This window comes from Calonectris borealis, chromosome 2, assembly GCF_964195595.1.
Source record: "Calonectris borealis chromosome 2, bCalBor7.hap1.2, whole genome shotgun sequence".
Taxonomy (NCBI): domain Eukaryota; kingdom Metazoa; phylum Chordata; class Aves; order Procellariiformes; family Procellariidae; genus Calonectris; species Calonectris borealis.
In genome coordinates, this window is record NC_134313.1 from 83,038,410 (window position 1) to 83,063,338 (window position 24,929).

At 39.1% G+C, this 24,929-nt stretch overlaps 1 protein-coding gene across 1 annotated transcript in view; it reads right to left on the reverse strand.

Annotated features, from left to right (window-relative positions):
* The window catches only part of DNAH5 (dynein axonemal heavy chain 5), a 160,875-nt gene that overhangs the window by 111,710 nt on the left and 24,236 nt on the right, over window positions 1-24,929 (reverse strand). The window contains exons 2-11 of the mRNA XM_075142467.1: window positions 22,127-22,261; window positions 19,770-19,854; window positions 15,090-15,250; window positions 13,194-13,415; window positions 12,489-12,626; window positions 9,647-9,823; window positions 8,718-8,831; window positions 6,041-6,148; window positions 5,182-5,304; window positions 3,095-3,310 (exon numbers count right to left, since the gene is read on the reverse strand). Of these exons, the coding sequence (XP_074998568.1) occupies window positions 3,095-3,310; window positions 5,182-5,304; window positions 6,041-6,148; window positions 8,718-8,831; window positions 9,647-9,823; window positions 12,489-12,626; window positions 13,194-13,415; window positions 15,090-15,250; window positions 19,770-19,854; window positions 22,127-22,261 (1,479 nt within the window). The remainder of the gene's footprint in view (window positions 1-3,094; window positions 3,311-5,181; window positions 5,305-6,040; window positions 6,149-8,717; window positions 8,832-9,646; window positions 9,824-12,488; window positions 12,627-13,193; window positions 13,416-15,089; window positions 15,251-19,769; window positions 19,855-22,126; window positions 22,262-24,929) is intronic.

Genomic DNA, 24,929 nt, shown 5'->3' on the forward strand with positions numbered 1-24,929 from the left:
TCACATTAGTATTTTCCATTACTTTAAATTAAATCATTCCATAGAAAAATGGATAGTCCACAGATTATTCAAAAGTCACAGCAAGATGCAGCACATCACCAGCCCAGAACTTATTATTCCTGGCTTCTTTTACATAGCTGCTGTCCACTCAAATGAAAGTACAACTTAATCAGCATCTCCCTTGAGCTGTACACACAGTTAAAGGATTTCTAAGGATGAACCACTTTTCAACATCCTAGTAGTTTACCACAGTACAGCTACGAAGCTCAACATATTTTCAGCACAGCAGACTTCCACCATTTTATTGTAAGTCAACTGAACTTCAGTTTTATTGCTTTCCTGTAAATAAAAGTTCCATCTTTTCCTCTAAAAACAAGCAAATCCTAGATAGCAACTAAGTGGTAAAGCATAAAGAACTGCAACATAATAACTTCCTATTGTAAAAATTTTTAAACTCATATAATTAGTCACACAACTATAGCTATGGTCCAAGTCAAATACTTCAGTGCCTCAATTCTGTCACTGTTAAAAAAGTACAGTCACTTTCTGTCCTTTATGCATACTATCCAGAACCTTCCATGTAGTACTTTCTACCTAACCACGTATAATTTCCCCTTACCCCACCCCCAAAAGAAATCGACTTCACAGTAACTAGGTCTTACACAAAGCTTTTGCTTTAGGACTTGAGTGCTGCAATGGAGAATGCGGTATATCTGTATAGAGTTTGCAGACTGCACTACAGCCTGGGCTAATGGTCACAGGCAGCTTTTAAAACACAAATGTCCCAAATAAATGAGATGTCTGTGTTCCAGCCTACCAAAATAGTATCTTTATAGCATGACCTGAAAATTCTCAGCAACCTGAGTTGGTTGGCACAGCTTTAGAGAGCAGCTCTCAGTGAAGGGAGCATAATTTAGAGCAGCCCACACCTGAGCTGCCCATGTGGAATAGTCTTGGACCAAGCTATCCTTCCAGTTGTGCCTAGGTTTCTTCTCAGAAGACTATAGAAGAGAGCAAAGGAGAAAACAGGCGACTGTGAAGGATGCAGTCAAGGAATCAAAACCCCAGACTGCAAGAGGGAGTGAATCGAACCAGGACAGACTGTGGAATGCTCACATTTTACCCTACGGTTATTTAACTAAAGCAAAGTGATTTACTCATGGCCATAACAAAAAGGAAAAGGACAGGGTAAAGCAAATCAGAATGCCACATTTGACTGTACTACCACTGTATCACATGTGATCTCTAAAAGCAGTCTACAAGTTGAATACTTCTGATTTATTTTAATATTTACAAGTGTCATAATTATGATACTGCACTAAGAAAGATATACAATAAGGCAAGTTAACTCAGGCTCAGTAAAAGCAGGGAAGACTCTACTTGATAGAAAAGAAAGTTAATCTTGGAAAGAAGGAAGGAAAAGAACATGATTTAGCATATTTATATTCTTAGAAGAGCTCCTTGTTCTTCAACTCTCTTACTAAATAAAAGGACGAGGAAAGAAACCTGAATAATAATACTAACAAGCAAAGGGATTTTGCTGTTACAAAAGTAACAGGCAACGCTACAGGCTTGGGGAAGAGTGGCTGGAAAGCTGCCTGGAGGAAAAGGACCTGGGGGTGCTGATTGACAGCCGGCTGAACATGAGCCGACAGTACGCTCAGGTGGCCAAGAAGGCCAACGGCATCCTGGCCTATATCAGAAATAGTGTGGCCAGCAGGACCAGGGAGGTGATCGTGCCCCTGTACTCGGCACTGGTGAGGCCACACCTCAACTACTGTGTTCACTTTTGGGCCCCTCACTACAAGAGGACATGGAGGTGCTGGAGCATGTCCAGAGGAGGGCAACGAAGCTGGTGAAGGGCCTGGAGCACAAGTCTTATGAGGAGCGGCTGAGGGAACTGGGACTGTTTAGCCTGGAGAAGAGGAGGCTGCGGGGAGACCTCATCGCGCTCTACAACTACCTGGAAGGAGGTTGTAGCGAGGTGGGTGTTGGTCTCTTCTGCCAAGTAACTAGCGATAGGACGAGAGGAGATGGCCTCAAGTTGCGCCAAGGGAGGTTTAGACTGGACATTAGGAGAAATTTCTTTACTGAAAGAGTGATCAGGCCTTGGAACAGGCTGCCCAGGGAAGTGGTGGAGTCACCATCCCTGGAAGTATTTAAAAGACATGTAGATGAGGCGCTTAGGGACATGGTTTAGTGACATGGTGTGTTGGGTTGATGGTTGGACACGATGATCTTAGAGGTCTTTTCCAACCTGTATGATTCTATGATTCTATGATTCTAAGTAAAAGCCTAAGTTTGAAGAGCTGTCCCCAGCAAACCAGCTAAGTCATTTCTCTTCCTCCCTCACCCTAAAGACAGCCATCTGTGAATTAATTCTTTCCTCCCTCATAAAACACAAAGCTGATAATTGTAGTCTAGATCTAGAGCACAGATTTTAAGTAAACCTAATAATCTTTTTTGCTGGAATTAAGCTCACTATTTTCTTAATGAAACAAAGTAAATCTGAGAGCCCAAGTTTTTTTTTTTTCTTTTTAAAAAATTACTTGTTTCAAGAAATCAAAGTTATATTTGTTGGTATTTATGCAGCACAGAAATGGAACTGGGGCTTGTTTCACCCCAAGCTGCAAGGAAAATCTGACTGCAGCATTGACCACCAGGGCAATGGAGCCAGCCTCCATGGCAGGCACTGATCAGGTACCCCTAGAATAACAGTCTGCAATTTTGGTCACAGTACAATTTCATAGCTAGCAAAACATTTGTAAAGACAGAAATGTTGCTTTTTTCACTTTTTCTCCAGATCGTAACACAAAACCATGGCTCCAATTACCCCTGTTACAAAGTCTCCCCATTTTGTTGCTTTTTTCAATCAACTTTAACATACCTTTTCCACAAGTCCACCTGCCCCTTTTCATCTTGTCTGCTCATTTCCCCAGCAATCACATATTTACATCATTAAGTATTACCCAGTAATTTTATTACAACTTACAGAGTTAATTTTTCTCTTGATAAACACTTTTACAATTTTCATAATTATTTCTTGTTTAAAGTTCAAGTCAGACTGATAGGATATCCAAAATTTACTGTGTACCTCATATTTTGTGATCATTCCTTCCAATCCCTCTATCTTAGACTCCTGTAGAACTGAGTAGGTTTTCATAGTATTGAAAACATCTATTATCTTTACCAGACGTCGATTAAAGGTTTCAAATTTTCCAAAGATATACATCTCACTAAAATCAAACTGTCTTTCAGCTGGATTTTGTTCCAATTTCTCTTTTATCTTGTGAAAGCAATTTTGGTACTCCTAAAAACAAAAAAGAATTTAAAAGAAGAATGTCAAGCATATAATAAAAGGCACTGTCATCAGATAGAACAAAATTTATGCAGACAGATATTATCCTAACTTGATAGCAAGTAGAAGTTTCATCAATAAACAATCATGACACTATAAAGACAGCAACAGAATTTGTCTCTGAGAACTAACCCGACAATACCATTACAGGATCACACATTTCATTAAATGAATGAACTGCACATACATATATTTGTACATTCCATCCTTTGCTAGCGTGAAATTCTCTTCCCTCCATTTTATAGCAGGGCTTGATGTGTTTACTGAATGTGTTTACTGAATATCCAGGATGACAACCCAGATTTCAGTTTTCAGAGACTGAAAATAATGATTGTGTGCTGAGCAGTTTTATTAAGTAATAATGTTTCAAATTTTCCAAAATCACTTTCCAGAACAAAAACCCTTCTGAAGTTAGAATGCTGCTCCATAGCAGCTTCCAGTTTTCATTCTGCTTTCTTAACTGGGTACAAACCTTACTCCAAACATGTTAAAATTAAATTCTTCCCAAAGTCAGATTACATAGTCAACAGATTTGCCTGAAATGGTTTCTTTCAAGAGAGTTCTCTTTAAAATACAATGTTCATTATTTTTTAGCACATATATATGAATAACCCCACCTGGGAAATATTAATACAAAGGGCCCAGAGTTTCCTAAGCTGTTAGCAATTTAAATTTTAAGTTTTAATCTATTGATTTTCTGAAAGCTTTTGGAACTAATAAGACTGAAATAAAAACCTAATCCTTCAACATATTTTAATGCAGCAACTGAATAATTTGCTATATCTTTATAGAAATACACAAATTTACTGCTTGTTGCTGATGGTAAGCCATATAAATTTACACTAATTTGTGCTAGAACTACGCAAGATTTGTTGCTTCAGAAGGTGTCAGGATAAAGTTCTAGTCTTCCAAGCACATATTGTTAAGAAATCAAAAAGTAATAACAGAGAAAACCTAATATGAACCTTCTGATATCTACAGGTTATCAAGAAAACAGAGCTAGGCTCTTCACAGTAACACATGGACAGAGACCAAGAGGCAATGGGCATAAATCGAAACAGAAGATGTTCTGACTGGATGTAAGGAGAAAATCTTTCACCCTAAGGACAGTCAAGCAGCGAAAGAGGCTGCCCAGAAAGGCTGTGCAGTCTCTCCATCTTTGGAGAACTTCAAGACAGGACTGGATAAAGGACTGGGCAACCAGTCATAGCTGCCCCTGCTTTGGCTTTGAGCACAAGGTTGAACTAGATACCTCCTGAGGATCCTTCCAAGCTGAATTATCCTATGATCCTATGTTCTAAAGGGAAAAAAGAAAAGGAGAGAAAAAAAAAAATCCCCAAACGGTCATGGAAGTTTATGCAAAAAAATAAAAGCTATCTTCCTAACAAGTCTATGCAATCTGAACAGCTGAATTCTTCTCAGTTCACTAAATTTTCCTTTCTAAAGGTATAGCTTGTCCACATATCTTTGGAATGTATTTACCTCACTAACTTCCTCTGTTTTCATTTCTGTCACACATCTCTTCTCATCATATGAGAAGCAACTTTCTAGAGAAACTCAGGCATGAAAATCCAAGTAATTCTCATATAAGAAGCATAGTTAAGTTAGGCTAAGCATTGAAATCCTGTTTCCGGAAAATCAACAGAAACTAGACTAAATACCCGTTACCTCTATCATAAACACTCTAGTTCCAAAAGGTATTTTTTGGTTGCTTCATTTTCCTTCATTATAACATTGCTTCCTCATATAAAATAAAGTTTTCTTAATCATGTCCTCCTAAATCTCACCTTATGTTCTGTTTTCCACATGCTCTTCCCACCTACCTGTTTAAGTCTAATGGCTGCTTGTAGCTTTTCCATAACTCTCTCCTGAGGTTGATTCCAGATGGTGGCTGTATTGTTGTTTGTAATGTAAGATTTACATGCTGTGATCATCTGATTGGTCACCTAAAAGCAGTTTTAACCTTGTGAAAAAAACATTTCAAGACAAAGCAGGTCTTGCCCTTCTTTCAGTCTCATCCCATACCTCTGACTCCACCGGCCTAAGGCCTGCAAAATATCAATACCAAATACTAGCCACATAGACAGAGTGTCCTCCTGGCAATATCCAGCCTCCAGACCATTACACCACCAAAATGTTGTTGATTAACTATGCTCACCTGAAACCTAAACACCTTGTACCAACCTTGAAATGACATTGAGGACTACAAAGGCATAAGACTTTGGCACTTCTGAAAGTAAAGGTAAAATCAAGGGCCCATTAGACTATGATCATTAAAGAATACGTTGTCCTTCCAACTCTGTTTCCTTCTTTATACAATCATAAAGGAGGTTTAAGAACTATATAAACTTAACATAACTGGTTCTACAAAAAACAGTTCACCACAGGCAAAACTCATTGTAACAAAATGTTCCTCGATCTATGCATGTCAGGGTTGAGATTAGCCCTGATCTTCAAGAAGTCTGAAAAAATTCTTACAACTCCAAATTACAGTAAAATAAGTTCTAACTTTGAAGTAGTTTTATCTCTATTTCCAATTTTCTGTACATTCAAAAAGCAACATTAAATTGACCAAAATGCTGCCTCTTCAATTGCTTGGTCCCTTTGTGTCTTCTGTCTCTCACTCAAGCAACAACACACAAAAAAATCTGTGAAAATCTCTTTTCACACTGTGGCACCAACCTTCACAAACAGCGAGGATATCTTTTCAGACGTGTTGTAATACTGAGAGATACTCTGAATCATTTTAATTGCATTTATGAGTCCTGGAATAGCATCCACCATGGACACCTGGAAAGAAACACACAGTCTGATCTCTGCTCAGTACTTCTGTTACCATACATTAGCTCGACACCTAATTAGAGAACCCACGAGCCTTTACGAACATGGGCTTCCTAACATTTCTGCCTCCGTTTCCTTGGGCCTCTCCTGAAAAGCTGCCTGTCCTACTTTACCCTCCAAGCTCTACAATTCAATTTTGGGGAAAAATTTTCACTAGAGTCTTGGCTGGAAGAATTCTGGTCAGCAACTGAAATTTGATAGAGACAAAGGCCTCTTCAAAAGTACCGCTTATTTTCACAAAAAGTACTTTTGTACACTCTTTTTCTAAACCTGATGTGAGCTTGCATATAAAGAGAGCCCAAAAATTGCATTTAGCCTCATGGCACTTATCTGAATACAGGAACTATGAAGAACGACTTTCCCATAGTACTGGCATTTAGATCATAAAAAATTATATACAATAGATGAAGTGCCTGGGAGGAGGTGATCTCATAGCCCATTGTTTGGGGTGCAGGTGCCCAGGTGCTGGCAGCCGGGGCGGCCCCCGTGAGGCGCGGCCGGGGCTGCCCCGGGCCGGGCACAGCCGGTTCCAGCCGGCTCCGACGGCCCCAGCGCAGGGCACAGCTGAGCCCCTCAGCCGCGGGCGGGCGCCTCGGGGAGAGCCCGGGTAAGGAAGGGCAAAACGCTGCCCGGCAGCCGGGGCTGAGGAACCCGTGTGAGAACCAGCCCTGCGAGCCCCGCGGGGAGAGCAGGAGGAGGGGAGGGGGGGCTCCGGGCGCCCCAGCAGAGACGCCCCTGCGGCCCCGGGAGAGACCCCGCTGGGGCAGGGGTTTCCCTGCAGCCCGTGGAAGGCCTCAGGCTGGAGCAGGGAAAAGTGTGAGGAGCAAGGAGCGGCAGAGAGGGGCTGTTACAAGCTGACCGCAGTCCCCCAGTCCCCATCCCCCTGCGCTGCCTGGGGGGAAGAGGACGAGAAGTCGGGAGTGAAGGGGTGAAGCCGAGCCTGGGAAGAAGGGGGTGGTGGGGAGATGTGGTTTTAATTTTTGTCTTTGTTTCTCATTACCCAAACCTATTTTCACTGGCAATAAATTAAGTTACTTTTCCCCAAGTCGAGTCTGTTTTGCCCATGATGATAATAGCTAAGTGACGCCCTTGTCTTTGTCTGAAAAATCCTCGAGCTTTTTCATCCTATATCTACTCCTCATCCTACTAAGGAGGGGGAGTGAGAGAGTGCTTGGGTGGGATTTTGACCTATAGCCAAGGTTAACCCACCACACCCATTTTATTTCTCCGTGACCTCTATGATTTTCAGTAAGTCTTGTGTACAAGAGGAAAGCCTTTTGTTAAATACTTTGAGGAGAAGTGTCATTTCAAAAGTCCAGCAGTCCTGTCTTCAGCCCATGAATGGGCCAGATGATTGAAAGATTTTTCCAGGCAGCTCTTCCTCATGTCTGAATTTCCAAAGCAATGACAGTTTTACTCTATTGACAAACCAGTTCTAAATATTTTACAGGTAAATATCAGTAAGGGAAAGGTTCACACTCCATGCCTCGATGGCTTCCACCCCAAGTGCTACACCCTCTCAAAACTAAACAACTCTGAAGCTGGCACCACTTCCTCCTCGGTAAAAGCCAGTATGGGGAGCACAAAGCAGATCAACAGACCCTGCACAGTGCCAATAGCAAGCATTTTCACTTTAATTCTGTTTTGTATGGGTATCATACTAACGTTTCATCAGAGAGATTCAAATATTAGATTGGGAAACACTGAAAGAACACACTGTTCTAATACTGCCTAGTAAAATGGAAACAAACAGACCCATACCATGGTTGCCCCGAGCACTGTTTGGAAGCAATTTCACTTCGGGAAAAGGCGGGGGGGGGGGAGAGAGAGAGAGAGAATGGTCAAAGCTTTGAGTCTTCATGGCTACTTGTCATATTTCTCTGACTAGCAAGACATATACAGTCAGTTGCAAAACCAGTTTTAATAAAAGCAACCATTTGCCACCTACTTGGACAGCAAGAATCCTTCCTCCTATACTGTACTTTAGGTTGGCTAGTTTTGTTTACTACTTGTTACGCTTGCATAATCCTGTTACTATGGTATAAGAAGGTGATTTATATTTACACCTTAATATTTACATAACCATATTTATGTTTTCCTAACTCAAGAAGCTGAAAATTGCCTTATAAATGTTAGGCTAAGCATGACCTGGCTGCAACAGAAAGACAAAAGCCCAGCCTTTGTCTTTAGCATAGCACCAGCTTCACTTTCACCGTTTTTTTTTTCGTTTTTTTTTTTCTCCTTTAAATTGCAAAGATTTCATTTCCTCCCACAGTACAGAAACCAGTTTCCTCATCAGACCAAAAGCTTCACAGATACCATGGCAAGAAAATAACAAGTACTTTATTTTGTAGCCAGAAATTCCCACTAGGACGCTTTCAGCATAACTGAAAAAAGTCTCAAACTAGAGGTGCATACCTAAAATTCTATTTGTGTCATTTCCAAACTGATCTTACAAAGTACATTCATTTTAGTTGTCTCAAAAGTTTTATGTTAAGAATTTAAAAGTTCTGCTTACAGGATCACTATTGTATAATGGGTCACAACATTTTTCCAGGGAATATAGATACTTCACATTATCTTTAGCTTCATTTGCTGCATCTGTGATGCGAATATCCAACTGTCGCCAGTTCTAAGAATAGAAAGTTAAAAAAAAAAAACCCACACATTTCAGAAAAACTGTTTTGAGATCACACTGTTTTGTCATTAGCCTTTAAACACATTTGAAAGCAGAGATCTGTTACTTCAGAGTTACATTTGTTTACCCAAGATGAGGAACAGGTCCTTGTTTTGCTTCAATAACTTGACTGTGAACATACAGTTAGTTTAGACTGCTCAGCTCAACAAGTTATGTCAGTAGTAGTGTCAAGTCAAACTGCTGTAAAATATATAGACATCATCTATTAACTATTTTTGCTTGATGGACTGATGAATATATATATGTTTTACATGTCCCTCATTTTGATGAGCCAAGACTTTTTGTTTTATTCACTTATTTTTGTATTTGCCATTGATCTTTAACTTTGTTATGTCAATGTGAAGTTATGACCCCACAAGCAGTTTTGACAGACACTGTAACAACATGAGAAAGAGGTTTAAAAAATTGTGGGTTTTTTAATTTTCTTTTCATTAAATACCCAGTTCATTAATTCAATTTTCTGATTTAATAATCAACTTCTCAAAGATTTATCAGTATTTATTTCTGTTGAGCCATGTGGATGCAGTACGTTGTCAGCCTTTAGACAAAGGGGATTCCCAGTCTTTTCCAATAAATTAAACTAGATTTAAACTTTATCTACTCAAGGTGAGGAATAAGGAAGGACAGAGAAAAAAGTCAAAGATGCTTCAATGTTTTCCCCACCAGCAATGTTATATAAATCACCAAAATGAACTAGGGTATACAAAGCATTTCTAGTCTTTATATCTGTCATAATTCAAACTAGAAACCTTCAGCAGTTTGGATTTAGCAGCAGTGAGTACTCCAAGCACTGCCTTCACTTCTGGGCTCTTCAGCTGGTCCGTAAGGTAGTTGAATTTTGACAATCTCTTTTTCCAGTAATCGAGCTCTGCTCGTGGTCCAAGGTCATCAGCTTCCTTTCTCAATTGGTCGTTTTCTGCAAGAACCTTTTATCATACAGTAATATTGGTGAGTGATGCTAATATTTTTTATCTGCATGGATAGCATGGATTAATTCGTAATTTAACTCCTAGTATTAACCTCCCATGATAAATTACCTAACTCAGCCACCACCTCACGTAAGAGACCTTAATTCTGCTTGGCCTTTTTAGTTCTGAGTTAAAGAGGGAGTAGTATTTCAAGAGCACTGTTACAGACAATTACATTTTCTGCAAATAACCTGCAAAGCATGTTTCAAAGTACGATTTTGACCACTGAGAATAGCGTTCACTGAATTATTGTGTTCCTTTTGCTTTCATTAAATCCACTGGGAATCACTAACTGTTTTCTACTTTGATTTCTTGGCTAAGGTGAATCTTTTGCAGCTGTTTGTTACAAGAGGTAGAGATGCTCACCTTGGTAACCATGATATAAGCATAAACAGGATAGTTTCCCTAATGCAATATGGACACAAGGAGCTCACATAAATGTTGAGGTAAGAATTGGAAGGACCATATTCACCGTGATCCTTCTCCAGTGGGTAATCCAACTACCAGCAGCCAGCTACTTAAGAATATTCTGAAGATTGCTTTAGTTTGCTTCACAACATTTTTTGATATTCACTGAAAATTTTTACTACCTGTAACTTATTCTACACAACATTTGACAACACTTCAGTCACAACAAATAGAAGAATGCATTGCAGATCTATAATTATGCTGAATGTGAAAGCTTGCATCGTGAAAGTAATGAATGAGTTGTTAAAACATAAACAACTTAGAAATGGTAAAAGAGCTCCTTTTACTGTTTTGAAATGCATCGCTCAAGATCTTGAGGATTAAGGTAGATTCAGGTGCACTTCAAACTACTTAGGAGGCTTCCTTATCTCTCATCAGCTCAGTGGGTTCAGCTTTCCTCTCTGAGCTGGGTAACATACATAGAAATAATTTCTGTCCACACCCTTATGTTTTCTGAACAAGCTGAAAGGGAGACTGGACAAGTTTACAAGGAAAAGAAAACCACAGAAGGTTACTGAATTAAAAAAAAAATATTAATCTGGTTTACAAAAATCTCTGAATTACAAATTGTTAGAGGCTGGGAGAATACTGACGGAAAGTACTGCTATCAGCTTACTCTGCTTTTATACTCTTCCCCAGCATCCACTTTCGCCTGTTGTCAGAGAGATGTCATTGGTTTAAAAGGATCTTTAATGCAAACCAGTAATGGTGGGGTTTGTGCTAATTGGTTTATAAAGGATGAAGCCATGTTCATAAGAGGCAACACAAACTCAAGTCTCTTGGAGAACCAGGTGATGTGAGGACAGAATTATTACGTAAGAATAAGTTATTATAAGCTTAACTATAGATATGCCTCTGCTTGCTCATATCCCTGTAAGGGGTAATAAAGTGCCTTCATAAGCCTTGCCATTTGTTAAGTCTTTCCTTTCCTAAAGAGCAAAAAATTGCTATGAAAACTTCTGTCCAGTCAAAAATTATGCTCCCAATCCCTCATACAATAAAGAACAAGAAACATTTAATGTCAACTCAAAACATGGCTCCCTTCTTCCTCCAGTTTCTGAGCAAATCTAAAATTCTTAAGTTTGGTATTAAAATCCATAAACCCCTAATGCAATTCCAAGAATGAAAGTAAACTAAACTATCCTTCTTTCACCAAAAAATAACATACAACTAAAAATCTCTCCATGACATCTGGGTTCATTAGACTAAAGATCTTTCTTGTTTTGATAAATTAATGATAGCAAATGCTTTAATGACTATTTTATGCTATTTGGCAATAGGTGAGTAGTGAAAGAAAATAGAGTAAATCTTTCGGAAGAAGTGCAGCTAATTGCAATACATTCTCCCCACCGGTTTCAGCTCATACGTTTATAAATTAAAGAGGTTTCTTTTTTAAATTTTCTTTCTTCCTTTTAAGAGGTATAGGCTTTAATAAAGAAAAGTCTTTCATGGAGCTGATTTCTTAATTTACAAATAAACATATTTCTCTGATAAAATCTTAGCAGTAAATTCTACAAGCAGAACAGAGAATAAGGTAGCAACTAAGTTTCCATTTTCCAAGCTTGAAAGTTATTCATCCTGTCTTCTTCCTTGAAGTCTGCCTGTACATTACAGAACTTGTTTCCCTGAGCTCCTATGTTTTACATTGAATGGATAGCATAGATGCATAGACCACAAGAACCTGAGAGTAATTTCATGCAATAACTCAATTGGTAGTTTCATTTCTTTCTGAAAAGAACTTCAAGATCTATGCTATATAGTCTACAAAGGACCTGCTTCTGAGATGAAAAAAATTGCAATTACAAATCTCATCTGCATTTTTTAATTTTATCTGCACTTAAAACAAGTGCACTGACCTTACAATACTTCTAACCATATGAAGAGGTTCCATTAGCGCAATGTTTTCTCTTTAAGATGAGGTGATTATCAAAAACTGGGACCTAAGCTTCCAAAGACGTGTATGCTCCATTTACTAGTAGATGAAAAAAGGTCTCTGTAATATTCTCATTGAGAAGTAAAAGTACACAAAACATGCCAACAGTACTTTAAAATACAGGGATTGATCATATCTAAATGTATAGAAAGGTAGCTATATACCAACAGGATTAAACTCATCATTTCACATGTCATATTTCACATTTGTCCAGTATATCACCTGTTCAATTTGTTTGGTCCACCCTTTCATGCAGACTTCTATTCTTTCAAGAGCGTCTATGCTGTTAGCAACCACCAGATAATCTGCAGGTCCTCTTAGAGTTTTCAGATCATATGTCTCACATTTCTTCAGATTGACCTGAAACACAAGTTAAAAAAAACCCTGAAATGCTGAAATGTTCGTGACAAATAATCCAGGAACTTTAAAAAGTACCTGGTTTCCCCACCTGGATTATCTCACTTCATATTCCCACTTCAGTTTAAATTAAACTGGTTTGAGCCAGAACTGGGCTCCAGAATCTGGAGAATTCACCAGCCTGGCAGCTCTCAGCCTTTGTGAGGGAAAGAGCACAAGTAGGAACTAACAGTTAAAGCAACTGTGTCATACATTAATCGTTCTTGGTTTAAGAAAGGCCACAGCCATTCAACAGTCACGAAGTTAATAGCTCAAAAGAACTGGCACCCGAAAAAAGAGTAACATAACCAGCTGCAGAATTGTTAAAGCCACAAACTTTCAGAGACATTAAAGCCACAGATGAACGTATAACAAGTTACTGATGACAACAAACAAAAGTGGGTTTTTTTCCTCCAGTTTAACAAAAACAATTTTTAATGAGTATTCTACAACAGCAGCTAATCCAAAAGCTCCAGAGCAAGAGACATTCTACAGCTAACTCAATTTCTAATTGCCACATGAACATACTACCTTTTCCAACAGACTTTGCTGAGTTTCCGATAGCACACTAACAAATGCTTCAAGGGAACCAAGGAAGTCCTGCTTAATACTGGAAGCTTGTTGAGGTTCACCGAGTTCAACCCAGCCACAGTCCATAGTCTGTAAGGCTGGAATGAAGATGTCTGATATCAGCTGCTCAACACTTTTTAGTAAGCCATCTCGACCTACATTCATCATATTAAAATTTACTTCCTGTAAAATAAACACAATAGAAGTTAAAACAGAAAACAAAATTTTGCCATCGTTACATTTATTCCAGTCTTATTGCCTTCACTACCTCAAAAATTACCAGTGTGTACAAGTGCTTTTCAAGCAATAACAGCACAATTCTTGCTAGCAGGGGCTGCAAGATTTGCACAGTTGTCATACAAAACTGAGGAAACAAAGATCTGAAAACACTTCCAAAATATAATGAGAGTGTAAGAGAACTCTATTTATAAAGCTCAGTTTATATGGGTGAGTAAAATTATTCCAGCCTGCCACTTCTAAACTATCAGAATTGTATTTTTGAATATATTCATACATACATATATATATATATAGGCAGAGATCAATGCACTTAAAAGGCTTAGGTACAAAAAGAATTATCAACTACAGTTAATTCTGACTTGCGGTTGCCCAAAGATTTTGGTCCAGGAAGAATACATCTATCCAGCTTGAGAGAGTACAATTCACAGAACATCTGCTTTTTAAACATTCCAAAAAAGACACTGAAGACTTCTAAGGTAAATTACATTAATATGCCAGCCATTTTTTGCTTCATTAGAAGGTATCACGATAATTTTTTCCAGCAAAATAATTTAACAACAAACAACTTGTATTTAAGTGTCACACATTAGATGTGTCTTCAGACATAATCATTTTTACTTTTCAACTTGTCTTTCCTAGTTTTAAGGTATTATCTATTATCAGCAAGGGCTATATCATTACTTGTGAAGAAGTCTGCTTTACAGATCTTTCAGTTGCAATCACCAGCTTGCAAGCATTATTAATACGCAAAATATCTTCAAATGTTAAATAGTATATAATTGACTAAAATCTAAGCCAGGTCTTTCAAAATCATCAAAAAAAATATTAAGAGGTTAATCATAAAACTTTAAAGCATATCTCTAGAAATCAAATAATAATCTGGTGATGACAGCAAGCTCATCCACCCTTTACTCTTCTATTTCTTGCCTATCTATCTGGGCAAAATACAGTTTTAAAGGTTTTTCTAAAAGAGATGGAGGAAGTTAAAACTTGCTGGCTTAGGAGTTTTACTTGAAAGTTCCCATTTTGTAGTGTATAGAAAGTTTTCCACAACACTAAATTCTCATTTAGCCCATCATTCTTATTTTAGCGCTTTGATTAGTTTGTCTACAACTATAGGATTCCCTACATTTTACTCTGTGCTCCTCGCTACTGGAGCGCTTGATCCAGATTTGCTCACATCAGACTGTCATAGATTTAACAAGTTTCACCAGTAAAAACTTTTTCATATATAGTTTGCATATACACTCTCAAAAATAAAACCAATTTTGTTGTTTTTTTTTTTTTTAAATGGATTTGCTAGCGCTTATTGAAATTTAATAGCTTATTATTTAGGTATTGACTAATTACTTTTTGTCATTTTGGATCATCATAAATTTTCTTCCTTAGCATCTTTTCTTCAAAGCAATGACACACTTCAAGTTCCTGCTGCTAGATAATGTCGGTTTTTCCATTACCCTCCTTTTATGTCCCGTGTTTCATTTAGCCAAACTCTGTCCTTTTGTTCATTCCTCTGTGTCAAAAGCTGTCAAATTATGTGCTGAGAGCAAATACTGCATGATGAAAATGCATTTTAAACAAGATTATGTACAGTGATCAGCAGCCACTGACTCTTACCTGATAGATATTCTCAGTTGTGATGGGTTTAAAAAGACTAGCTCTAATGAAGAAAACGCATATACCAGTTAAAGCAACTTCTTTTCCCTCTGTCACAAATAATTTAGGTTTCTTCTTTGTCAAATGAGAGTTGATTCCTGTTCCTGGAAGGCCAAAGTGCTCTATAGATTTAAATAAAAGAAACATTTAAAAAACACTGATTATTTATTGAAAGAAAAGTTTTCTAAACAAACAGTTCAGTCACCATTTGTGTATCTATGAATCCCAGTCCCCTGGAACCACCCCATGGGACTATCCACAGACAATATGCAGCATCCAGAGACCTCACAGCACAGTAAGAACTATTTCATCTAGTTTTGCCATTCTCACGTCAAAATCCTTTCATTTCTATTCATTTATTTGTTTTTGTTCCTTCTAAGCAAAGGTTCAGGCTCAAGATCCTCTTACATGGCTCTCTATCATGTAGTTGCAGATAATGCTCTATTGCTTAAAAAAAAAAATCAGCAAATGTAGTTTACCTTAGAGGAGCTATTATCAACTGAGCTATTATCAACTGCCTTTCCTTAAGAACATGTAGACCTAAGTCTAACATACAAAAAAAACAGAAATAGAGTGCTTCTGGAAACAAGGAGAGACAGGCCATTGCAGATTCTTTGGGGGAAAAACAAACAAACAAAAAAAAAACAGTAAGGGAGCTACAAGGGACTTTCCTGTCCTTTCTTCTTCCCCCAACATGAATATGCAGCTCCCATGTTTTACAAGTGTTACCAACATCCTAAGAGTCACCAAGAAGTGTCTTTGGGGGAAAAAGAATTCTCTTAAATTGTGCTTTTGGACACGTTACTCCTCTGTTACTAGTTTTCTAGTATTTCCTCAGAGTAAAATGTGAACGCACACGCAGTGAGACACCGTGTTGTGGTTTAACCCCGCAGGCAGCTGAACACCACTCAGCCATTCACTCACTCCCCCCAGCAAGGTGCGGGAGAGAATCAGAAAAAAAGGTAAAAATCGTGGGTTGAGAGAAAGACAATTTAAGAGGACATAAAAGAAAAGGAAAATAATAATAATTATAAAAGAATATACAAAACAAGTGATGCACAATGCAATTGCTCACCACCCACTGACCAATGTCCAGCCAGTTCCTGAGCAGCAGACCCCCGGCCAGCTTTTCCCTTAGTTTAAAACCTGAGCATGATGTCATATGGTATGGAATATCCCTTTGGTCAGTTGGGGTCAGCTGTCCCAGCTGTGTCCCCTCCCAACTTCTTGTGCACCCCCAGCCTCCTCGCTGGTGGGGTGGGGTGAGGTGCAGAAAAGGCCTTGACTCTGTGTAAGCACTACTTAGCAACAACTAAAACATCAGTGTGTTATTATTCTCATCCTAAATCCAAAACAAAGCACTATACCAGCTACTAGAAATAAAATTAACTGTATCCCAGCTGAAACCAGGACACACTGCAACAATAGATTGGACATTAGGAAAAATTTCTTTACTGAAAGAGTGGTCAAACACTGGAACAGGCTGCCCAGGGAAGTGGTTGAGTCACCATCCCTGGAAGTATTTAAAAGACGTGTAGATGAGGCGCTTAGGGACATGGTGTAGTGGGCATGGTGGTGTTGGGTTGACGGTTGGACTCGATGATCTTAGAGGTCTTTTCCAACCTTTATGATTCTATGATTCTAATAAAAAGATCAAAAAGCGAATTGTCGATACCGTAGTTAAAGGACAATACCAAAAAAATTGCAAAAAATGACAAGCCCCCACCCCTTTTTCTTTCAGGCATATGACCATCTGCCCCAGAGATCCCTATGTTGGATCAGGTGGCCACCCATAAGTCCCCTCCCCGCCCTTTTGTTCACATCACCTTTCCCCCTCGCCTTTTTCACCACAGCTCCTGCAGAAGTCTCTTTTCTGTTTACTTCAAAAGTACATCAAGGGCTCTGTCACCAGCAAAAGAATCTTGACTCTGAGAATTTTATTAATTTGATTTATTGCCAATTAACATGAACTTGCACTATCCTTGTACTTCAGTAATTACAGAGGCTAGACCAGCAACAGTCATCCCAGTTTTCAGAGCATTCCCACAATGTATGGAGCTGGAGTAGGTAGTATACTCTGCATAGAGTATATTTTTCTCTTTAGAAAAGATGTACTGTTACTGAAAAGGGTGCTAGAAGTTGTTAAGATGCATATTAAAAGTGCCATTCAAAACATTGCAAAAAATCTGCATGGGAGGGTGGGCATAAAACCAGACTTTGAAATGACCCCTTAGGGCTCTGGAGTGAACCTTCCTGAATTCAGAGATACACAGCCTCCTGCTCTGCAGGGGCACAAAATATTTTGTAGGTACCCTTCATGGGGCCATCTTCTGCCCTAACAGAGGTGTTCACTGATCCACATCAGGGTCAGAAAACCTGTATCTGTATTTGAGGTGGTGTGTAGTAAGTGCCTTTGCCAACAAGATGCATGTGACGCCATAAAAATTCACTTCACTTTACTGATTAGTAGCCACCAATTAGCTGCGATTTTTGCTTTGCTAGCCTGAGAACCACAGCCCCAGAATAATCAGCACAAAACATTCTTTTACAAACTCTGCCCCACTGGAGAAGGAAAAATGTACAGCACAAGCTGCACACTGTGCTGGTATTACAAGTAGCTGCACGCTCACAGCTGTGGGCAAAGGCAGCCTCCAACATACCCCACTTCATCCCACACCTGTCTTCTCCTCCTTCACCACCAGTTCATTTTTTCTTACTTTTCTTTTTCCCTCCAGTGTGCATGGTTCTTTTGGGGATGTTTGTTTATTCACTCAAGGCACAGGTTGCTGTGAATTTGGTTTTGGTTTTTGGTTCGGTTTTTTTTTCCCTCCAGCTTTCCATGTTGCCTGCATCTAGCAGCACATCTCAAAGACCAGAGGCCACCACAATCATACTGTAGGGACATCTGATCAGTTTGGGGGTGGGTGAGAGGGACTCTGATTAGATTCCCAGGCTTTGCCCCTTGCCTCACACTCTCTCCAACGTAATTCCACCACTTCAACTCAGGCACGTTAAAACTTGTTCAGCAGATTTCTAAATTGGTGGCTGAGTTTGTATTTTCATTTAATTTTCTCTGTACATTTAAATTTTAATAATTAACACTGCTTATATCATATTAAACAGTCTTTTAGAATCATAGAATCATTAAGGTTGGAAAAGACTTCTAAGATCACCAAGTCCAACCATCAACCCAACACCACCATGCCCACTAAACTATGTCCCTAAGCGCCTCATCTACATGTCTTTTAAATACTTCCAGGGATGGTGACTCAACCACTTCCCTGGGCAGCCTGTTCCAAGGCCTGACCACTCTTTCAGTAAAGAAATTTTTCCTAATGTCCAATCTAAACCTCCCTTGGCGCAACTTGAGGCCATTTCCTCTCATCCTATCGCTAGTTACTTGGCAGAAAAGACCAACCCCCACCTCGCTACAACCTCCTTTCAGGTAGTTGTAGAGCGCGATGAGGTCTCCCCTCAGCCTCCTCTTCTCCAGGCTAAACAGTCCCAGTTCCCTCAGCCGCTCCTCATAAGGCTTGTGCTCCAGGCCCTTCACCAGCTTCGTTGCCCTTCTCTGGACACGCTCCAGCACCTCCATGTCCTTCTTGTAGCGAGGGGCCCAAAACTGAACACAGGATTCGAGGTGCGGCCTCACCAGTGCCGAGTACAGGGGCACGATCACCTCCCTGGTCCTGCTGGCCACACTATTTCTGATACAGGCCAGGATGCCATTGGCCTTCTTGGCCACCTGGGCACACTGCCGGCTCATGTTCAGCCGGCTGTCATACCTCTTAGGTGTATACATACATACATACTGAAAATATATAAAGTATAAATATATATTTGTACACTTATATAGGTATATGCTTACATATGTATAAACACCTATATTTCTACAGATAGACATAGATATATTTATGAGGCCCTTCTTGTACACCCCACTTGTTTACCCTGGATGGACTGCCACCAACCCATCACAGGGTCTCAGAGGTAACATGGGGCCTGGCTAGTACCAACGGCAGCAGCACCGGAGACTCTGGGACAGAAGCCATGGGCAAAGGGAGGGTGTCCTTGTCACAGGGCTCCTGAGCTGCCTCCAGGGTAAGTGAGAAGGAGGCTTCCCCCACAAGTGTGGTAACATGGGGGCACTGGGAAAGAGAAGGGGATATGAGCAGAAGGGACTTCTGGGGTAATGGACCTGCTACCCATAATGCAGGCCTCCTGGGGCCATTTGTTATGTGACAGGACCACCTGGATGGATGGTCATGTATCAAGAAATGTGGAGGGCTTCTAGGGCAGATTGGTGGTGTGATTAGAGGGGAGGGGGCAGAGCATCTATCACTGCTCACCTCGTGTGAAAGTCATCTTTTAACTATCAAAAACCATTTTGCAACCCCCCAGGCAAGAGTTGCTGGGCTTGCAAGGAAGTACATTGCTGCTGCATACTAGCAATATGCAGAAGTGCACTAATAAGCTTCAGTAATTTCAGCAATCCTCATTTCATGAGCAAGGACAGATGTCCCAGTATGACTAAACCTCACTTGCCTTAAGCCCCAGTTTATAAGAACTTCACTATTTGCTTTTTCCTTGCACACTTGCTCAGCACAACTATAACATGTTGCAGGAAAACCTAAGTTGCTTTACCTGTATCCGTTGCCTCCACATCTTGATAGTAGAATATCAGATGACGCAGACTTCCAGGGGCCAAGAATTTGTCAATGCGCTCTATCTGTTTGAGATCATGTTGACGTATTTATGCATAGCATACCCACTATGAAAAGTTTAACTTGCTCAGATTTTTAACATACAGGGCTGACAAATACTCATCACATTATCATTGTTCAATAATAAAATTATACCAGGCCCAGTTACTACCCACCAAAAAATGATTGAGTTGCCTTGTCCTTTAGCAGCACACACCTACTTAATTGAATCATTTAAATTTTTCCATGCTGAACACAACTGAATATAGCCAGGCCATGCTTCAGTTTAGCGAAACCACTTACTGTACATGCTGTATATCATCTCTCAAACTGCGGGCACAGGGCATTTCTTCATTTACTGAAGTGCAGCAGCACCTCATTGAAGTCCCTCACCCATGTTATTCTTACTGCCATTCAGCTAACTAGCTGAAAGCAGAAAACACACAGCTGCAATTATTCCATATCATAGCAACAGAGGAAGCCTTTATTTAATTATATTTTAAGCATCAGGACAATTTCACAGTTCTCCATCAATTTAAGGCTGCCATCAAACATCCTTGAACCATGTATTGGTGGTGCAGTCCAGGAATCTCATGTATAGGCCATACAGGCCTAAGAAGAAAGTTAATTGATCTATGCTAGTATGCTGAACAGTGTTTCAGCACTTGAAAGTTTGGCCTAATCCCTTATTTTTCTAGATCTGTGAGTCATTGTTTCACACAGTTCCTAACTACATAGCAATCTTCCAGCAGAAAAGGCTTCTACTTCTAGAAGCTGTTCTTCAGAAATATTTGCTGCTACCATTTGTGCTTCCTAGTGCAGGAAAAAGGCTAAGAGATCACCAGCAGCAGTAAGAAAGCCGCATTTATCCCTCTTCCATTAATAATGGGCCTCAGTTACACCAAGATCACATAAGCTGCTATTCCAGAAAATCTTGGCTGAGCCCTCCAAGATGAGGTCAAAACAACGATTACACTTTTCGCTTTCCAAGTATAACAGCTGCCAGTATTTTCTTCATCTGACAATTATTCTCAGGCAATATAGTTTGCCAGGAAACCCATTTGGAGATAAAATGCACAAAGGCTGAAACAAGTTCTGCTTTTTAACTTGCGTGACAGTGTTCTGCGCAGCTTATCTTCCTATATCACATGGAATCACAGAAGTGTTGGAAGGGAATTCTGGAAGATCTCAAGGCCAGCCTCCTGCAATTCAGAGCTTTGCCTAGGCTGAGTCTCAAAAACCTCAGGGACAGAAATTACACAGCTCACTTGATTAACCTATTCCCATGCTGCATTACCCTCCTGGTGAAGAGAGGTCTCTTAATGTCTAATCTGCAAGTTGTGGCTATTGCCTTTGTTATATCATCTGCAACCGCTGAGAAGAGTTCAGTTCTGTCATCTTTGTAACTACTCTTCAAGGAACTGCGGGCTACTATTTGACTGCCCCTCAATCTCTTATTCTCCCTCTTCTCATACTTTACACGTCCTATGTCCATCACTACCTTGGTAGTCTTCCACTGGACTTTCTTCAGTTTCTCAACAATATTAGCACTGAAATGGGAATGCATAAATTGAAGGTACACAGATGGAAAGAGAAGGCAAGAGAAAACAAAAAAAAACCCCACAACCATGTTTACTGTAGTGTCAGGGAGTAAAACAAGATCTACTTGCTGTCTACCTAGGTTTAAAAAAAAAAATTATTTCTTTTCAAATCACAAAATGTATCTCCATTGCATAACTTACCATCAACTTTGATGCACTGTTTCCTCAACATACATATTTCTAACTGCTTGCCCCCTGCATTAACCCTCGTGTAGTCAGCCAGATCACTTAGCCATTCTATTTTGTCAAGTAGTTTCCACGTGATTTAATTTCCTAAACTAGATCACAATGTAGTCTCACAAATGCTGGTGGCAGCCTAATGGAAACAACAATAACATGAGCCTGCTGTGGACAGGACTCTTTAATCTGTATGCACTATATATTCAAGGATTGACAGACTTCATACTGTGGATCCAATATGAAATAGTGTCACGGGTTTTACTGTACTACCTATACCCCTTGGAAAGCAGAAATTCTAATTAATTTCAAAATCAATATTGTTCCAATAGGTCCTGAAACTAAGGACATTTTTGTTCAACTTAATTACAAAATGCTGAGAAATATTTTTTCAATTAGAAGACTTGAGTAATCTCAGACACAAAGTCTGACAACTATCTCAACTATCTCACCGAGTATTTGATGGTAATATCAGTTCTAAGGCACCCTATGAGCTTCACTATCAAATTCATCAGATTACCTGGTTACCGTCAAGAATAGCGTCTTCTACTTCTTCTTTGTCCAGATTCACACAAGAGGCAACAGCATCCAGTAAGTAATCATGCCGGCCATCCAGCCGAGCACGTTTAGCCTCCCTCTCTTCCTTGAGCTTTTGCTGTTATAAAACACAAAGTAGACATAGAATAATTCACAATCCGTTTTGAAGACAAAAATAAAGAAAATTCTAAAATTTATTTTAAAAAGTAAAGGCTATCACATTCTTCCATACTTGTGGTTTATGTTTTTAAGGCACTCAAATGAAATTTTTAGAAGTGACCCCTGTTATGATTTTACAGTTTATTTCCTGTGTTCTATTTTCAGATTTAGCACAAAATTTCTATCATCAGTCTTTTGTACAATATTATTTATTTGTTGAAAGGCTCCGTAGAGGGGAAAAAAAAAAAAAGGTATTTTATATGTACAGCTCCGTCATTCTGCAAGTTATCTTTAACACCCTAAATCGCCAGTCTTTTCCAGCTTGTCCCAGCTTTTCAGTCTAGTCACATGTGACCATCAAATCAAGACAGGATTCTGACCCATCTTTGTTATTCGTGGAAGATACTGTAAGCGTTCTCTAATAAAGACGATGCTGGAGGAAGCTAGGGTTTCACACATTCTCTCTTTAATATAATGAGAAGTAAAATAAGCCACAAGCCTCAAGGTACACAAGTGTTTACAAATGTGCTTAACTATAGCTATTATACCATTCTTCAAGCAGCATGCCTACTCTTCTAATTAAATTGAATTCCCATATGTAATACACCTCATTACATTATAGGCAAAATAGCCTTCTGGAATAGTTACTGGTATTATTGTGCTTGCGGATTACAAGAGTTAATATCATTTCATTTTCAAAGGAAATTTAGAATTATGTTTCATTGGTGGTAAATTCAATCTTTATTTCCCCAGTGATTATGAAAAATCTAGTAACTCTATAAAGTATGCACAAGTGATTTATCCACAAGCTTCTGCAGAGCCAATAGGACTTACATAATATACCTTATACCCTTATGCAAATATCTTTCCTAAAGGAATTTTCAAATATTTGGTAAACTCATAATTACTATCATGCCTTCATAAATGCTGAATGCACTGGAAATGTTTTTCCATGTAAAAAGGCAAACATACAAACCATGTTCTTTACACAGATATGCCTGAAGAATGCAGTAGCAGATTAATTTCTCCATGTATTTTATGCTGTTTTACCTCTGCCATTCCCTAACGTGGTCTCCACTTTCCCAAAAGTGAAATGTCGTCACAGGATTGGCCTTTCCTACATGTTCTCAAATTAGGGTAGAAATTTTGCCCCTAGTTAGACATACAAAAAGCAATGATTTTGTGCTGAATCAGCTTCACATTAGATGATAACACTAGAATCCTAAAAAACTGTTGTTCGAGTAACTTGAGCACAACTGATAATGCATCTTTAACATAGAAAAATACAAACAATACTCTGCCAATTAGTTAGCTGCTATTTAATCCAGCAAAAAGCTCTTTTTGTTTTACTTAAACTAGAGAGAGACTACTTTTATACTCTGCTGTGTTTCCAGCACAGAATACCAGCTACATTGCTACACAAGGTATTCATCTTACATTGGTTATCAGTTCCCAACTCCACCTATACAGATGGCCCTTGATATGTTCATAGCCTCCATTTCTTCTACAAGTTGCTGTTTGTGTAGGCTGAAATCATGAGCACCTTCTTCTCAAACTGGGTAGTCATGCCCTGATATTTGTTTTAGTTCTTTTAATGCTTTCCAATCCTTTAATTGCAGTCTTTCAAGCCCTATAACAAATATACTAGCTATTGTGTATAGCTGTTCACATAGCATTAGGCAATATTTGATGTCTACGTCCAATAACAAGAGCATTCATTAATATGTCACAAAACTTTAAAAGTCTAGTTAACTTAAATTCTTTTAATGAACTGTACCTAGAGAAAACAGGGAATTATTAACTAGATAGTAAAGCTATAGTTTTATGAAGATTAAGACATTCACTTGCATTTATCACGTGTCACTTCGAGAAGGCATTTGCATTGTCCTGGTGGATATCTCTCTAATTAATGCAAGTTGCATGCATGTTTTTCCTGATAGTAGCTACAATGCAATTCAAGAACACACCCTGCCTGTCATGCTTCCATATTTTGATGATCTGCCATTTCTAAGAACTACTTCTCCTCCCCAAATGAAGTGTTCCCCAATCACAAACTCTCACTTCTCAGTTGTTGCAGGCATTAGAAGACATTTCTGCCTCACTTTTAGGATTAGGTTGTGCCCAAAAAAGTAGGAGAAACCTAACTTCAGTGCTTTCAATAGCAAGTCATTAATTTAAATATTTAAAAACACTCAGAAACTAGACGCATCAAAATATCACTTTCCCTTTGCATACTACTTAAAGAATAAATTTTTAAGATAATCTTTACTTAGGATTAGGAATCTCAGAGAATGAATTGCAAGAAAATGTTGAGCTTTCTACCTCTCATTCTTCCCTTCCCCCAACCCCGATCTTTAAGGGCCAGACATAAATAACCAAAAGGCTCATGGACGAACAAGTAGATATTGATTCCAGATTTGTTTCCTTCCCGATTTTTGCATAGGGGTGCATTTCAGGCCCTCAATCCTTTTGTATCAACCAGAACTTCAGTGAAGGAATTCACTAACCTGTTCTCAAAATTCAGTCTTTGGACTTTAAGATGCTAACTTTAACTACCCCCACATCTTGCTTCAAACTAGCAATGTGGTCATGGCCTAGGAGTTTTTGTGTATTTTACGTCCTACAGG